General features: G+C 40.4%; 2 protein-coding genes across 2 annotated transcripts; both read right to left on the bottom strand.

Annotated features, from left to right (window-relative positions):
• Positions 1-7,692: 7,692 nt before the first annotated feature.
• LOC121425366 lies at positions 7,693-11,009 on the bottom strand. The gene is made up of 2 exons (XM_041621393.1): positions 8,960-11,009; positions 7,693-8,924 (listed from the first exon to the last, which is right to left on the bottom strand). The coding sequence occupies exons 1-2, from the start codon at positions 11,007-11,009 to the stop codon at positions 7,693-7,695; spliced, it is 3,282 nt and encodes a 1,093-aa protein (XP_041477327.1).
• Positions 11,010-11,275: 266 nt separating this feature from the next.
• LOC121425367 (predicted GPI-anchored protein 58) lies at positions 11,276-12,207 on the bottom strand. Its single transcript, XM_041621394.1, has 2 exons — positions 12,057-12,207; positions 11,276-11,892 (listed from the first exon to the last, which is right to left on the bottom strand). Exons 1-2 carry the CDS (start codon positions 12,205-12,207, stop codon positions 11,276-11,278), a joined length of 768 nt encoding a protein of 255 aa, XP_041477328.1.
• Between the last annotated feature and the right edge of the window lie 6,146 nt (positions 12,208-18,353).

Consider the following 18,353-nt stretch of genomic DNA (forward strand, 5'->3'; position numbering starts at 1 on the left):
TGAAAACACGTTTATTTCATAAAATTATGAAAATACAAGCATTCGAGGGAAACTTTTTACTTCTTGGCCATTTTCTGTGATTAAATTATCAAATGAACGAGCAGATATTGATCCTTTTAGGCATGTGATTTTCCTTTTGAAAATCAGATAGCCCCCGCCAAAGGAGTTTTTAGTATCCTTTCTTCAAATTGTTTAGCTCACTCATGCGTAAACGAGGAATAATCTAAGTAATTTCAGATGAAAGAGGAGATTCTCAACTTTACGATGGTAGGTCATTTTTCTATTGTCTTTGTGATTAAGATATGATAAATCTTGAATAAATCTCTGGTACCAGCCGTATATTGAAGCAAGCGACTGAAATAACGCAAGGGTTCTTACGAACTCCTTCAGGCGGCACAAGCCTAACTTGTTTACTTGACAGCCAATCACGGCTCGCCATTTAGCGTCAATTGTCTAGTTTCGGTTCTGTTATATATTGTTTTAGTCCAGAATAGGCCCCACAGAAAATTGAACAAACCTAGTTTTTTATATATACAATATTTTTTTATGGTGTCTTGTCAATTTCGAGGGTGCGGAGTACGAATCTGGATGATGCCGCTCGTGTAACCTTGAGCATTTTCCGCGAATTGGCAAAATCTAATATGGCCGCAAAAATAAACAAATTACCCATGAAAATCATAAAATTGTCCGCAAATTGGCTGCGAAATGCATGAAATTGTGTGGCAGGAGTGAAATACAATCTTAAAAAATAATTTTTGACAAAATATTGATTTTCCTGATATTCAAAATGGCCGCCATAGGCCATTGTACACTTTTATGTACAATATGAATAGGGGAAACTAATTTTCACAAAATGAGCACTAAACGGTAAAAAACGCGATGTATGAACGAATTAATATATGCAAATCATCATTACTAACGAGATATATCATTTATTATGTCATATATGGGAAAATTGTTGTATTTTTATAACTACACTAGCTTCCACTGGCCCAAAGAGTATTACGTACAATGACAATGGCCGGGGCCCAAAAATGACAAGATTGAGTACTAAAATGCATATTATTAAGATAAACGAGTGGAATACTGGAAAAGTGGAATAACACAATTGTTAATATGCCATTTATGTAATAAATCCTGCAATTTGAATTCAAAATGGTCGCCATAGTTCCTATATTCATCATGTACAATGCGAATGGATAAACTAATTCTCACATGAGTAAGAAACGTGAAATGCATGTAATTGTGATTTTCGAGTAAAATATTGTCTGACAACATGTTTTATAGCAAGACACATCATTTTTTTTTCGTCATGCAACTGTATTACGAAATTCAAAATGGCCCCTATAGGCCCCAACAGTATTATCTACAACGTGAATTGGGACATATAATTTTGTAAGAATTTGCTTGACTATGACATCCATATAAACCTGTTGTATGAGTAAAACGTTATTCGAAAACATTTTTAATTATCTCATTTCTTCTTTAATATAGATGATAAATACTGTATTTAGACATTCAAAATAACCTCTACAAGCCCTAAATAAATTATTTAACGTGCGAACAGGGATACTAATTTTCACAAGAGTGAGAATCACAAAATGCATATAACTGTAATGTATGAGTAAAGATATTGTCTTAAACATACATCACATATTGGTCGTGGACATGGTGTAGTACGTAATAAATGCTTTACTTTGAAATCCAAAATGACTGCCATAGGTCTTAAAAGTATCGTGTACATTGTAACATGGGACATGTAATTTTGGCAGAATTTGGCTTTGCTTGAAAGTTGTCTCTAAATATTGCATATAATTGTGAATTGTGATGTAAGGGTGAACTATTAGAGATATAACATGATGCTGTGTAATTAAGGTGATGAATTGAAAATGGCCACCATAGGCACTTATCGTATAATATACAATTTGGGTGGAGACAAAATGTTCACAAATAGGGCATATGGCAGCCATTTTGAATGTTGAAATACAGTATTTATCACCTAAATTACATAAGATATGATATATTTTGTTATAAATCACGTTTTCAGACAATATTCCACTCATACATCACCATTTGGCCAAGCAAAGCCAAATTTTGTTGAAATGATTCGTTCCCATTCATATTGTGCACAATACCGTATAAGGGCCTGTAGCGGACATTTTGAATTCGAAATAACGGTATTTATCACCTAACTGGCAAAATAAATGATGTACATGTATCTTAATAGAAATTATGCTTTCCGACATTACTTTACTCATAGATCACTATTACATGCATTTATGGTGCTCACTCCTGTGAATATTGGTTTCCCTCTTTGCATTATACACAATACATGGCGGCCATTTTGAAAGTCAAAATACAGTATTTAACACAAACTGGAAACCTGAATGATATATTTCGTTAGAATATACGTTTTTAGACAGTATCCAATTAATTTATCACATATGCATTTTAGTGCTCTCTCTTGTGATTTCTTTTCCCACATATCTCATTGTGCATAATACATTTAGGGTCTTTGGCATCCATTTTGAAAATCAAAATACAACATTCATCACATACATGGCATATCAATAATGTATTTCGTTAACAATTATGCTATTAGTCAGTATTCCACTCGTTTAATCTTCATAATATCAAGCATTTTAGTGATCACTCTTGTGATTTTTTTTGGCCCCCATTGCCATTGTACGCAACACTGTTTGGGCCTGTGCCGGTTACTTTAGGTATCAAAATACAGCAATGTTCCCTATTATGACATAATAAATTATATATCTCGTTAGTAATGATGATTTGCATACTTTACTTCGTTCACACATCGCGATTTTTTTGCAGTTTAGTGCTCATATTTGTGAAAATAAGTTTTCCCTATTCATATTGTACATAATAGAGTATACAATGGCCTATGGCGGCCATTTTGAATATCAGGAAAATAAATATTATGTCAAAAGTTATTTTTTCAGAGAGTATTTCACTCCTGCCACACAATTTTATGCATTTCATAGCCAATGTGCGGACAATTTTATGATTTTCATGGGTAATTTGCATATTTTGGAGGCCATATTGGATTTTGCCAATTTGCGAAAAATGCTCCATATGATGACGAAAACCTCCATTTGAGAACACTATACCCCTGTTTCCCTCTTCATCATTTCTCTTCTCCAAGTACGACAAACCCTCACTGGCCCAAGCAAGTAATTTAAGTATCAAAACACCTCGGTCAGAAGAGAACACAACAGCCCGGCATATACAGTCACAGCAAGTAACCACACACGATGGATGGCAATGTGTGTAGTTCTGGTGGCATCCCTGCAAACCATGTCGTAATTTTTATTCCCTTACTTTCCTTATTTCTAGGTCGATTTTCTTCGTTCAAAATTGAAAATGGACTGACATTGGATTTCTGAATACAATATGCCTTTGAAAACGTGATTAAGTATCGAATAATTTCATTCCGAAGGTCCTACGACAGGCAGAGAAGTCTTACGTAATAGCACAGCTGTTGTTTATCATTTCGTCCTTGGCTCAACGCTCATATACTGGCTTGTGGAGGTGAAATTGAGACAGCAGTTATTACCTGGCCAAGCAAGGTTGATCAGCGCTTGGAAATGATTTTTTAAATTTCCAAACGTATAAGGGGGTATAAAACCGCAGTTTGCGATCTGAACTGCGGTCTTTCTCCAAACGTGGGTTTGACGTAAAGCGGTTACGCGAGTGGCATCATTTAGATTTGTCATCAGCACCTTCGAATTGACAAGAAACCATTAAAAAAATATATATATATGAAAAACAAGGTTATGTCTCTTCTATCCTGGACTATTTTGCTCTTGCGTTTTAGTCATTCATGCGATTTTACTCCGATAATTGCATTTCGAAAAGCTTCAGAATGTCCGTTTTTAAAGCTATTTTAAGATTTTGCTGTTTTAACACTTCTTAAAATACGGAAAATGTTGGAAACTTTAAGCTTTCAATACTGACATATGACTAATTTACCAACATGAAATTACAATGACTTATTTCCCATTTGCAGAAATGATATAAATTTAACATTTGTCTTTCTGCCATAGATGTTCGGCTAGTGAACGGTACCAAGCCAAATGAAGGGACAATTTTGTACACAGAAGACTGTCAAACATGGAATACATCATGTGGACAATATCACTCAAATAGACATGAAGGCGATGCGACCTGCAGACATCTTGGTTTTCCAGCTGCTAATCGGGTGATTCGTAACTCACCGTTTGGAGATTATGGCCCACCTACTTCTCAAATCATGTGCAGTGGAGGTAAATGATGACATTGTTGAAATTGTTTATGTTACCACTTCTATAAATGCGTGTTACAATTTGAGCAACATGAAACTCATTTTTAATCCATCCTTCAAGAATGATCATTTCATATGAGAGGCCTAATTTATATAAAAGTTGGAATAGCAAAGTGTGCATTTAAGGAAAGCTGTAGAAAACAGTACTAGCCACATCAGACAAACTATATTATTATTATTTTGAAACCAACATATTGATCGAAGAAAAGAAAGAAAAATACGAAAGATAGGAGAGCTCCATTCTTGTATTGATGATCATCATGAAAAAATATCAATATTAAACTACAAGACACAACCAGCAGGTATTTGTTTAGTAACTCTGTCTAACACTTGCTTGAATTCGGAAGGCAGCTATAAATCGTGGCCCTCTATAATTATAAACAAATATATTTACCCGAAAGCCTTTTCTGACGAATGGCAAGTGGAATGAATTTTGTCTTGGGCAGTACGAATGGATTTGGTAATATCTATTATATTATGATACAAGGACATGTTTTTTTTTTCTTAATTGGTACATCATGTACACAGCGCAACCGAGGTTGGGATCAAATACGTCAAGTATTTTCAGAAAATTATTTTCCCAAACAAAATATGAGTATGAGGTCGTGTTCTTACTCCATAAGCTATAATCATTGCAATTTCCTACTTTTAATATTACATGTACATTAGCAACAATTCCCCCAAGGCAAGAAAAAACATGCTTGAAACATATCATTTTGTAAATGTAAACTGGAAGTGAATTCAAGTCATGCATTGATATCCAACAGTAGAGTCCCTTTTAGACCTATACAAGTAACTTTTGTTTATATTTCGAATAGACAGGCCAAGTTTATCCAACTGTTCTCTCATGGCGGGATGCTATTCAGACACCCCAGGAGGAGTTGTCTGTTACGGCAAGTATTTTCTTCTTTTCAAAATCGTGGGTATCGGGGTCGGGGATGCAACATATTAATTAGCTACAGATATTAAAGCGGAAGTAGTAATTAACTTTGATTTATCATATCGTACTTTTCTAACGTTTAGAACTATACTTTGGGTTTCTTTTCTGCTAAATACATTTAGTTCATTAAAGCATTTATAACAACGAAAATCAATGAGTTATGTGGTCTTAGATACAGAGATTATTATTCTGATTTAGAATGTGTCGTTATATATTGAAAGGTGTTATTTACAAATTTCATATTCACATCATATTTTCTCGATAAACAGAAAACAATTACTTGGGCTGCTTCATCGACCAGGCAAATGACCGAGTATTAAAGGGTAGACGGAACCTATCATTCATTGGACTTACTATTGCTAAATGCTTAGATTTCTGTCGATTGGATGAAGATATGGCATTCGTGGGAGTGGCGATTTCCTATGAATGTTATTGTGGAAATGCTTCACCGAACTTTACCAGACGTGCTCGAGATGATGACTGTAATTTTATATGTGATGGATCCACGTATGAGAATTGTGGTGGCTTAGGTCGTATGGCAGTATTTAATCGTGAGTACGCTTAACGATTCTTTCTTGCGATTGTTTTACCCTCAAGGGAATCTTTAGTAAAGATATCTCTTTAGCATGTATAAAATCCGTGAAGATTGATAAGCGTGTTATGTACAATCATACTAGACAATTGTTTAAACCAACGTTTAATATGGCCCAATCAAGGGGCAAAACATGGTGTTTGTGGTAATTTGAAGAAAGCAAACAGGAGAGGGGCGGAGCGAGTGAGCAAAAAAATTGGACTTTATTTTCATGAAAAACTTATCTTATGTTTGATATTTCCATAATTCAGAAAATAATTCATATATCTACCCTTTCACTTCCTTTTTCCTCTACTCCTTGTTTGTCTTTGGTCTTATAACCCTTTTTTTATTTACCATATAATCAATGAAATCAATGAAATGAAAAGTAAAACTACTGGGTTTATGGAATGTAAATTTAAACAATAATAAAAAAAAATACAAGTTACCCTTGAAATTAAATATTGGCGTTAATTATTGTAATTATATCTTATATAACTTTAACTAATTCATTATATAAGATGTTTCCATTGCTTGATGACTTTATATATATGTAATACTTCTCTCTCCCCCTCTCTCCTCCCCCCCTCTCTCTCTCTTCGTGCATTATCTCACATAAATAAGCCTAGTCACTGGTGTAACTAATTTTAAGTGCAATTAGGGTCCATATAATTTGATATTCTGTTTTATATAAATGCTAGTTTTCCCTATTTTATTAGTAGTAAAGTATTTTATTAATAATAAGTGTAAAGTCATAATGGTTTCCTCTGTACAATTTTGATAGTTTTAACTTTACTCATGAATTTTTATGAATCGAATCTAGTTTAATTTATGCCTTGTTATACCGAAGTAAGAACTTAGTATTTTTATATATATATATTTTTTTCATGTCAAGTATTTACAGGGTCATTTTCGTGGTGCACTTTACCGAAGTAAGAACTTAGTATTTTTATATATATGTATATTTTTCATGTCAAGTATTTACAGGGTCATTTTCGTGGTGCACTTTGGATGATTGTATTCAAAAGTTAATTTTCCACAGGTACCCCATTTGGGGTGCCTGGATATGTATTTCTCCTTGCCGAAATTAAGTGCACTGCGAGAGTGACCCCTTAATTTTAATTTAAATTCCTATGTCAATACTTTATATTGCTTTTTGTCTTGTAATTGTTTTAATCTGTAATTCATGTTCATTACAGTTTTTACTGCGAGACATGGTGTTTTTAATAAAATCCATTTATCTATCTATCTATCTATAGCTTGTCCCCCATCTGTACGTAAGAAATTTTAAGTTTGAAAAGTAAAAAATGCAGTGATTGAGATAAATTATTATGACAATATTATGAATTGCCTCCAAATTTTTAAGATTACTACTACCCTCTCGATAATGTTCATATATTTTGACTTATCATTATCTGAAAGCTATAAAAGAAAAGTTAAATAGAAAATAAAAACATAAAATATGAAAATACTTACCATGATTTTCTTATTTACGAGATAACTGGATATACCCATTTGATTTGCTAGTTCATTACAATGGACTTGCGTGCCGAATATAGAGTACACAATTTTCCTGCGCGCGCGCTGCATCTCCCTATTGACGCACTATCCCAAGATCATCGCGCAATTTGGCGTCCATTTCCTCTCATGAGCCTGCAAGTAAGACATGTTGTCACACAAGGCGAGGGGTAGGAGGGAGGGTTCAAATGGGTATATCCAGTTATCTCGTAAATAAGAAAATCATGGTAAGTATTTTCATAATTTACATCAATAACTGGGATATACCCATTTGATTTGCTAGACCAACACGGATTCGACGTGAAGGGAGGCATGTCTAGAAAGAGTGCGCAAAAAGGGAGACTAAGACACGGGGGCCGCTGCTTTGAGAGCAGAGGAGGCAAATAAGGCCTCTCCCGAAGGAATGTCCTTTAAATAAAAGGAAGTAAAGGAGTTAGAAGAGCGCCAAAAGGCAGCTCTTAGAATGTCGTCCAAGGCGACTCCATTAAAAAGAGCCCAGGAAGTGGCGATACTTCGAGTGTCATGGGCTCTCGGCCTAGTGTCAGAAAGGAGAGCATCATCACCAGCTGATTTGATCCCATCAACGATCCAGCGGGAGATGGTGTCTCGCGACGCTGCCGCATACGGCTCGCGTGACGTAACAAACAACTGATCAGAGTTGCGAAGCGTCTTCGTTCTTTCCAGGTACCACTTCAAGGCCCTGACTGGGCACCAGACCTTGTCTTCCGAAACTGAGGAAAGATCTGATAGGGGTGCTAGGAAGAACTCAATCGAACCAGAGGTGGCAGTCTGGTTCTTGGCAATGAAGGACGGGTTTGGAATCAAGCGGACTCCACGCCGTTCCCACCGGATGTGACCGGGAGAAATACACAAAGCGTGAAAAGAGCTGCGTCTTTGACCGGAAGTTACAGCGATAAGAAAGGCAGTCTTGATAGACAAGTCATGCAAGGAACTCTTGGCCAGAGGTTCAAAAGGAGGCTTAGCCAAGGCATTAAGCACAGCCGGGAGGCTCCAGGAAGGAGCCAGACTTTTCTTCGGAGGTCGCTTTAAGAAAAACGCTCTCATCAGTCTAGAAAGAAGACTGGAATTAGAGACGTTGGAACCATCTGGGAATCCGGAATGGAAAGCGGCAATGGCCGACCGGAAGCCTCTAATGGTGGAAAGCGAACGACCGATGTCGAAAAGGTGAACAAAGAAATCAGCAATGGAGGCGAGGGAAGCGCTGCGAGGGTCAACAGACCGCGCGGCGCACCAGTCTGAGAATCGGCCCAAGCGAGAATTGTAAAGATCAAGAGTCGAGTTTCTCCGACTTTGAATCACCAATTCAGAGGCACGATCAGAAAGGCCTAACGCTCTGGCGTCCTGCCCGATAACGGCCATGCGGTCAAGTGGAGGACCGCTGGCCGAGGATGCAAGATCCCCGATAGAGGCTGAGAAACTAGGTCTGACCTCAGGGGGAGAGTGAACGGGTCCCCCTCCAACAGTTCTAGGAGCTGTGGAAACCAGAACCGCCTTGGCCAATTGGGGGCCACTAGAAGAAGCCAGGCTTGGTCTTCCTTCACTTTCCTCAATACCTGGGGTATGAGATGAAACGGAGGGAACGCATAACACCTCCGATCCCCCCAATGAATGGAGAATGCATCCAGGGAAGTTGCTTCTGTTTCGTTGACACGAGAGCAGAACGTCGGTAACTTCCGGTTGAGAGCCGTGGCAAACAAGTCTATTTCCAGGGGCCCCCAGAGGGCTTGGAGAGACTGGAAAATCTCCGGGTGGAGCGACCATTCGGATGGTAGGCACCGGCCCCGGGACAAGAAATCAGCTATCAGGTTGTCGCTGCCTGGAATGTACGAGGCAATTGGAACGATCTTCGCACGGCGGCACCACTCCCAAAGCTCCGCAGCGAGGGCGTTGAGAGAGCTCGATCGGGTACCGCCCTGGCGGTTGATATAAGCCGCCACCGACTTGTTGTCTGTGCGAATCAGGACCGTTCGACCGACTAACCTGTGTTGGAAATGTTGAAGGGATTGAATGACAGCCTTCATCTCCAACACATTGATATGGGGTAAGGTGTGATGGAACGACCAAACACCCGAGACCATTTCCCCTGCACAATGGCCGCCCCATCCCGTAAGCGACGCATCTGTGGTCAGAGCGGCTGATGGAAGGGGGGTACGGAAGGGCTTGCCCTTCGCTACAAAGGACGTGTGTGTCCAAGCGGCCAGATTGAGACGGATTTCCCGAGACAGGGGAATCCGGAGGAGCAGAGAGTCTGCGTTCGGTTTGAAATAACGCAAGAGGTATCTCTGAAAGGGTCTCATGAGCAGGCGACAATCCTGAAGAATGTCGACGAGGCTTGCCATGTACCCGAGGAGTCTCAACCATGTGCGAGCTTTCACAGAGCTGCTCGCTCTGAGAGCGCGAGCTAACGAGACGATTGCCTGAACTCTGTCCGGGCTTGGTCTGGCGATCTGGTTTGGCAGGTCTAGAACCGCGCCCAAATAAGTGGGACTGCGAGAGGGTAAGAGATCCGACTTCTCCCAGTTCACTATGAATCCCAGCTTCTGGGTGACCCGCAGAAGAAGGGATAGGTGGGACAGAAGTTTGGCCTCTGAGTCTGCGACCAGTAACCAGTCGTCGAGATAAACGAAGAGTCTTAGACCTTGTTTTCTCAGGTGGGCGGCCACTGCGGTGACCACCCGAGTGAAAACTCTGGGTGCCAGGCGTAGGCCGAAAGGCATTGCCCGGTATCTGTAAGCTGTTTCTTTGAAGCGAAAACCCAGAAGGTCCCGCGAGGCGGGATGAATGGGAATGTGGAAGTAGGCGTCTCTGAGGTCTAGTGAGGCAGCCCAATCCAATGCCTTCAGAGACGGGAGGATCGAAGCCAGTGTTTCCATTCTGAAATGGTCTGGCTGGATGAATTCGTTGATCATTTTCATGTTCAGAATCATCCTGAGTTTCCCCAAGCGCTTGGGGACTACGAAGATAGAGGAGAGACAGAGATGAGGACTGTCTGTGACCCTCTCGATTGCCTCCTTCTCCAGCAGAGCACCGATCTCTGATTCGATGTACCGCTGATGAAGAGGGGAGACGGTCAAAGGGGCGGATCGAATCGCGCCGTGCGGGAAGGCCTCTATATCGATATAGTAGCCATCTCGCACGACGGATAAGATGAATGCGTCGTCCGTTATTTCGTCCCAAGCAGGGAGGAAATGACGGAGACGCCCGCCGACAGGTCCCAGCGCTCGGGGAAACCCGTCAAAGAGACTGTTTGGGCTTAGCCGGCTGCCTCTACCCCGACCACCACGTGAGGCACTCACTGGAGGTCTAGTGCGAGCTCTACGGTTCGACGGAGCGTGAGCACGGGGTTGAGACGGGGGCACCACTGGACGAGAGGAAGGACGGGCCTTGGAGGCCGGCTTCTTCGTGGGTGGAGCCGTCGGACGCGAGGCTCTGAGGTCCTTGAGAAGCTCAGAGGCCTGCTTGCGTCCATTAATCTCTTCCTGTAGCAGGGAAGCGACCTCGCCCCCGAACAAGTGCTTGTTCGATTGGGGGACGCCAGGAAGAAACTCAAGTAGGTCCTTGGGCGCAATGCCCAATCTACTGAGGACACGAGTTCTGCGTGAGTTGGATACAGTAGTGGCTGCAGCGGCCAGCTGCATCCAAAGCTCGCCTACCAATGAGAGGAGTGCCTCATCAATGAGGGCACCGTCATTGGCGGTTACTTCCAATTAGGAGGACTGCTCGAAGGCCGAGCAAGGCTCCGAGAAAGGCTGTAAGTCTGAGGGCTGAACGAGTCAAGGCCTCATACTTAACATCCGGTTTCTCAACAGACGCAAAATGGTTGGATGAGAAACGGGTCCCCAGGCGTGCCCCGATGCGGTCAAGCTGGGGGGAGAACGTCTTAGGGGAAAAGAACGCCTCGGTGTCATCCTTTGTGAAGGTAAAGCCCTTGCCAAAGGATACCGGCTTTCTTCCCTGGGAGCCGGGCGAGCTGGCCATAGCAGCCGCCCTCTCGTACGTATTTCCGTTGCTGCGGGAAGAAAAGAGATCCTGTATCTCCTTCTGACGGCTCGTTAGCCGGGTAGATATGCGGGAGATATTTGTGGAGGATCTCCATGGCGTCCTGGGCTGTGTTAGCCGACGGCTGGGGAGCCGGGCTACTGGGTGGATCGAGATTGGACTCGTCCCCCGAAACAGCCTGTTCCGCCTCCGGAGAGGGGGAATAAACCCACGTCTCCTCGCCGGGCGGGGCCCCGAGGGAAGCAGGCGCACGTGAGAGGCTCGAGTGGCGATGTGTGCCATGGTAGGGCTCGCGGGGACGGACCTCCGGAGGAGGCCGAACCTGAGCATTCACAGGCAAAGCCTGCATGGGTTCAAGGACCGGCGGTTCGTGAGAAACGCTTGGGGTACCTCGACGTGTTGGATGGCCGGTGTCTGCTTGATCCGCTCGGTTGGTATTACCGTCGGCTGAAGCAGGCGAGCCTGGGGGTAATAACCCGCAGTGCTGAAGGCACTCTGGAGTAGCTTGAGAAGCTGAGAGGCCTGGCCATCAAAAGAATCAGAGGACAGACCGCCCGACGGAGCGGGGCTTACGTCTGTGGATCTCCTCTTCTTCTTTTTCTTCTTCTTCGGTTGCTCCGGCGCCGGAGCGGAAGAAGGGACAAGAGGCTGGGCTACGCCTGTGTTCCTCTCCATAGTTCTCCCACGGGGAGAGCTAGCCGAGCGAGAGGAGGCGTCGGCCGAATCTGACGGTGTCAGATTAAACTGAGAGTCCGACACGGTCGGGCTCAGGTGCCTCTTCCGACCAGGGGCTGGTAGCCCTTTGCCGCTGCTCCCTTGCGGGGTCTTATGCGGCATCGAGCCTGGTCTTTGCCGGGTGGAGAGACCCGTGCTCTCCCCCCGGACTTTAGGTGACCCGATGGCCGGTGGGTCTGACAGCCCTAGAGGAGTCGCCGTTTTCTGTACTAGTGCGGCGCTCCCGATAAAGGTTCAGGTTCCGGGACGGAAACCTTGGCCATCACCGTGCGGGCACGTGGTCGCAAATCCACGGTTCCACCCTTAGGCGGGGCACGTGAACGCGCGTCCACGGTTCCACCCCTTTGAGAGCTCACGAGAGCTATGACTCTGTTCTCACAATCAATACTACCTGTGGTAGGGAATAAGACCCCGGTGTTGGACCCCGAAACAGCGGTCGCCTGAGGCTCCTCTGGAAGAGAGTCCGAAAGGCTCATTATTGCCGTAGGGTGATCTAGCAGTAAGATAAGAAACAGAGAAGAAGCAAGGGGGTAGGGGGGTAATAAACCCCAACCCTGAAGTCAAGAGACCTCAAAAAGCGGACTTTTTTTGAGAGTTAGAAAAACAATCTCACAAGGATGATACAAGGTAAAATCCAGAACAAAAGGAAACAGTAATAATCAAAGAATTATTATAAGACACTGTCCCTAAAGAAGTCCGTTAGAAAAGACCACAACAAAAGGGTGCTTCCGCTAATTTCTGAAAAGAAGGGAAGAAGGAAGCATCTAAGAAGAAAACACGAATTTTTTTTTTTTTTGTGTCCACCTGCAAAAAAAATAAAATAATTTTTTTTTTTTGAGGTGAGGATCAGCTAAAAGGAAAAGGGGGGGGGGGAACCCCCCTTTTTTTTTTTTTTAAACAAGAAGTTAAAGAAAAAAAATTTATAAGTCCGGAGACCGGGAGCTGATCTGAAAAGGAAAGAGGGAAAGACAAATAAAAGTTTTCCCGGGAAGGAAAGCCGAGTCAAGGGCGACGACCGCTGACAGGAGGCGGCTTCCTGAAAAAGAAAAAAAAAAGTATTCTTGTGAAAGAAAAAAAATTTTTTAAGACAAAGTCAGAATTTTTTTCAAAATTAATTAAATAATTAATTAATTAATTAAACAATTAATTCAATTACTAAACACAAGAACAAAGGATTGATTGAAACAAAAGAACAATCAACTAACTCGAAACAAGAGACAAAGGATCCTGAAACGACAAGAAATACGACACTCCTGACGTCCTACAGAACCTAACTGTGGAAAAAAATAATTCAAATAAATTCACGACGAGAGTCGTAAAGACGAAGAAGTCAGTGAATAAAGAGAAATAAAGAATTAAAAGGAGCGAAGACAACGCCCGCGACACGCAGGAAGGCGCGGAGCTACGGGGCGGAGAAGCGAAGACAACCCGCCTGTAGAGATAACGTATCTTGAAAAACAAACTCAGGAGAAGAGGAACAAGAAACGTGAAATAAATATCACGGAAGCTCCGCGCGACGGGATAATGCTGTAACAATCTTAAATTAAAGAAATAAGATTGAAAACAGGGAAGAATGCACAAAGAAAGTATCCAAAAATGAAAATAGAATTGCAATTTTGGAGAGTACGTGTACTTAGCTTTACGTCTGAACTCGGCCGCAGGCGAATGTAAAAGAGGAAATGGACGCCAAATTGCGCGATGATCTTGGGATAGTGCGTCAATAGGGAGATGCAGCGCGCGCGCAGGAAAATTGTGTACTCTATATTCGGCACGCAAGTCCATTGTAATGAACTAGCAAATCAAATGGGTATATCCCAGTTATTGATGTAAATAAAACAGAAACAGAAAATATCATAAAAATTTGAAAATAAGTTTTTACATTATTTTTCCTTGCACGTACAGTTACGGCAGATCCAAACCCTTCTCCAAAGCAATTGAGTTCGCCTTGTAGTACAACTTCTCCACCAATATCAATCATGTCAACCAGCATGCCTTCATCCATGCCCACATTTTCCCAGATTACAGCCCAATCAACCATTTATGACGGTAAGCATAATAGCAAAATATCGTAATACTTACTGAAAGGTTCAGTGTTGTAATCGAGCCTACTCAAGAGGGGGGGGGGGGGGGGTCAGAGTCAGTGAGAAGAGGGTCAAGTCACCAATCAAAATTAGTCATGAAGGGATCGAGTCTAGAGTAAAGAACAGCCAAGAGGAGGGATGGGGGGGGGGATCGAGTCACAGGCAAGGCTGAGTCATGAATCGTTCAGGTTTTCTGCAGAATAAACTTGATTTGTTTGACCTCATTGAATAAAACGATCCAGTGGGCTGAAGAGGCCGCCCCTGCACCCCGCCCATAGGGGGCGCAAATATAATGAAAGTGAGAAGAAAAAAGGATTATGAAGAAAGGCAAACAAACAAGGGCATGTGGAATTCAAAATTTGATAAAAGTAGAAAAGGGATTTAACTCTGCTAAAACCTTGTGCTCACATCGCGTGTTTAATGCGATCCACATCATATTCAAGATGATTAAAATGGTGCTTGAAATTATCTAACCAATGAGGAACGGATCCTCTTTTATGAATTCCTTCAAACAATACTTTTGTTTTTAGGTCTGGATATTTGATATGTTCTTAAATGCCAAATTTTAAGATCTGAATAACACAAATTTAATACATTATTTTATTAGTGTGATACGTATCCTCCTCATAACAAAATACCTACAAAATAGTCCTTTGATTTTATCCCCTTTTCAACTCAGTTAATCAACATTTTCACGTGTATGAATCACCTTAATAAGATAAAAGGATGAAAGGCATGCCAATGATTAGTTTTCCTTGTTCTCCTACCTGCTTTCATGTAGTTTTTATTATGGTTATTGTCCTAGATCATAATGGTTCCCATTTTGCCTCTCTTCATGGACCTATGCTCTTTTTTATTTGTTTAGTATAATTACTATATGTTATATGATTTTGCAATCTCCCAATTTACTGCAAGCTGTTTGTTTTTATTCCCATATAAAATAGTAAAATACATTTGAAAAAAATGTTTCAGTGAAGGAAAGCCCATTTCAATGATATTTGCAATTGAAATTGAAACAAAAGATAACACAAAACAATAACGAACATAGTGATTGAACAAATGGAGCACCTCTGGCAGTCTCACTTTCATCACGCGATTCAATATACACAGCAAAAACTGTGGTGTAAACCGGTGTACATAGAGGACCACACCAGTTATTTTACACCGGTGTTAAATTGGTGGTGTTAGTTTTACACCTATAGGTGTTATTACAATACTTATGGTTGTTACATTTACACTCTTTGGAGTTATGTTCAATCTCTAGGGTGTTATTTTAACACCAGTCTTTACAGTGTAGCAGCAGTGTTGACTTTGAAAACTACAATAAAATAATTATTCACAAAAAACACCATTCATATAATGATACAATACTACGTTCATTGACAATAACTGACATTTGACCTTGATCATGCAATCTAAGACTTGTTAGTGATACTTAATTACCCCTATATCCACATTTTATAAACTAAATCTATATAATTTAAAAGTTATGGAAGCAATCCAATAATTACCTCCAAAAATGGTCAATGTTCGATGACCTTAAATGACCTTGAACTTTGGTCATGTGACCTGAAACTCACATGAGATGTTCAATGATACTTGATTACTCTATGTCCAAGTTTTATGAACAAATCCATACACTTTCAGAGTTATGATGGTTATTCAACAAATACCCCCAACATGGCCAAAGTCCATTGACCTTTGACCTTGGTCATGTGACCTGAAATTTGCACAGGATGTTCAGTGATACTTGATTACTCTTATGTCCAAGTTGTATGGAATGCACCAACAAACTTTCAAAGTTATGATGGTAATTCAACAAATACCCCCAACTTGGCCAAAGTTTATTGATCTTGAATGACCGTTGACCTTGATCATGTGACCTGAAAGTCGCACAGAATGTGAAGTGATACTTGATTATACTTATGTCCAAGATTCATGAATCAGATCCATAAACTTTTAAAGTTATGATGGTAATTCAAAACATACCCCCTATTTGGCCAAAATTCATTGACCCTAAATGACCTTTGACCTTGGTAATGTGACTCAAAACTCCGGTAGGATGTTTTCAATTCAATTCAAATTTATTTTCATTCTTCAAAATGATACAAATAAGTACAAGATAGATTGATTCAATTTAAATAAACAATAGCATGAACAAAATTCAATATCGGAAGAAAAAAAAATACATATTTGAAAGTAATCTAAATATAAATTAACATACATGTCAAATTAAATCAATATAATCAATATCATTAGATATAATTGAATCAATGCAATTATATATCATAAGAAGAATGGAGGGGTCCACTGTTTAGCAATACTTGATAAACCTTATGTCCATGTTTAATGAACTAGGTTCCTATACTTTCTAAGTTATGATGACATTTCAAAAACTTAACCTTAGGTTAAGATTTTGATGTTGATTCCCCCAACTTGGTCTAAGTTTATTGACACTAAATGACCTTTGACCTGGGTCATGTGACTCAAAACTCAGGCAGGATGTTCAGTAATACTTGATTAACCTTATGGCCAATTTTCATGAACTAGGTCCATATATTTCTAAGTTATGATGTCATTTCAAAAACTTAACCTCAGGTTAAGATTTGATGTTGACGCCGCCGCCGCCGTCGGAAAAGCGGCGCCTATAGTCTCACTCTGCTTCGCAGGTGAGACAATAAAATGAAAGCAGAACCTAAACAGGGTCGGGACAAAATAATTATGAAATGCAACAAATAATTGTGATCCATAAGCTAGAGATGACTCGGACCATTGAAATATCTGCCATATCTGGGACCCGTTGCACAACGAGTTGCAATCAAACATGATTCCTAAAATCAATCTCGACTTGATTTTTAGCCAATCAGACATGCGTATTTTGGACTTGTGCTTGATTTTTTTTTATTTGTTTGCGTGTTTACACTACTCTTACTGCATTGCACACATCACTGACTAACGTAATGCACGTTAACCGTAATAATGTAGTTCATGCTAGACCATTAAAACACACAAGTTCTAATTGACATGATTGTGATCTATTAAACAGGGACATCTGATATCACTGGAACGGATAATGGATCTGGTCAAACCACCACAGGACAGTCATCAACAAAGTCTTCTGAAGAAAATACCAAATGTAAGCATTTGACACAAACAATGAAACAATAATTATGCTCCTGCGACATTAGCTCCTGTCTCAGAAGGTAAAGGCTTAGAGTTAGGATTGTAACACATTTTTGGGGCCCAGAACGAGGATTATGGTTTATTTACTTAAAGGACAAGTCCACCCCAACAAAAACTTGATTTGAATAAAAAGAGAAAAAATCAACAAGCATAACACTGAAAATTTCATCAAAATCGGATGTAAAATAAGAAAGTTATGGCATTTTAAAGTTTCGCTTATTTTCAACAAAATAGTTATATGAACGAGCCAGTTACATCCAAATGAGAGAGTTGATGACATCACTCACTATTTCTTTTGTAACTTATTATATGAAATATGAAATATTTTCATTTTCTCGTCATTGTCATGTGAAATGAAGTTTCATTCCTCACTGAACACATGGAATTCCATTATTTTAACATTTTGTGCTTCAGGCAAGGAGGTCCTAATCGTCAATTTCGTAAAAATTGAAATATTGTATAATTCAAACAATAAAAAACAAAAGAAATAGTGAGTGAGTGACATCATCGACTCTCTCATTTGGATGTAACTGGCTCGTTCATATAACTATTTTGTTGAAAATAAGCGAAAATTTAAAATGCCATAACTTTCTTATTTTACATCCGATTTTGATGAAATTTTTAGCATTGTGCTTGTCTGATTTTTTTCTATTGATTCAAATCAAAATTTTTCTGAGGTGGGCTTGACCTTTAAATTGCAAGGTAGGTTTTTGCGTTTGGCCTAACGTGCAGATCATCCATCAGAGCCATGTCACCTGAGCACATGGCATGGAACCGCTTATATTACCCGCCATATAATTAATATAATTAATGATCGTGACAATATGATGTCAAATGCTTGAACAATTATGACCAGAAGACATCTGGATAGACTAAAAAATAATCTATGTAATAATCATAGAATGTACATCACCATCAGCGAGCATTGATCTTAAATGATACAACTTGATTTAAAACAAAATTCCCACAATCTCGCACATAAAC

This window comes from Lytechinus variegatus, chromosome 12 (assembly GCF_018143015.1).
Source record: "Lytechinus variegatus isolate NC3 chromosome 12, Lvar_3.0, whole genome shotgun sequence".
NCBI lineage: Eukaryota > Metazoa > Echinodermata > Echinoidea > Temnopleuroida > Toxopneustidae > Lytechinus > Lytechinus variegatus.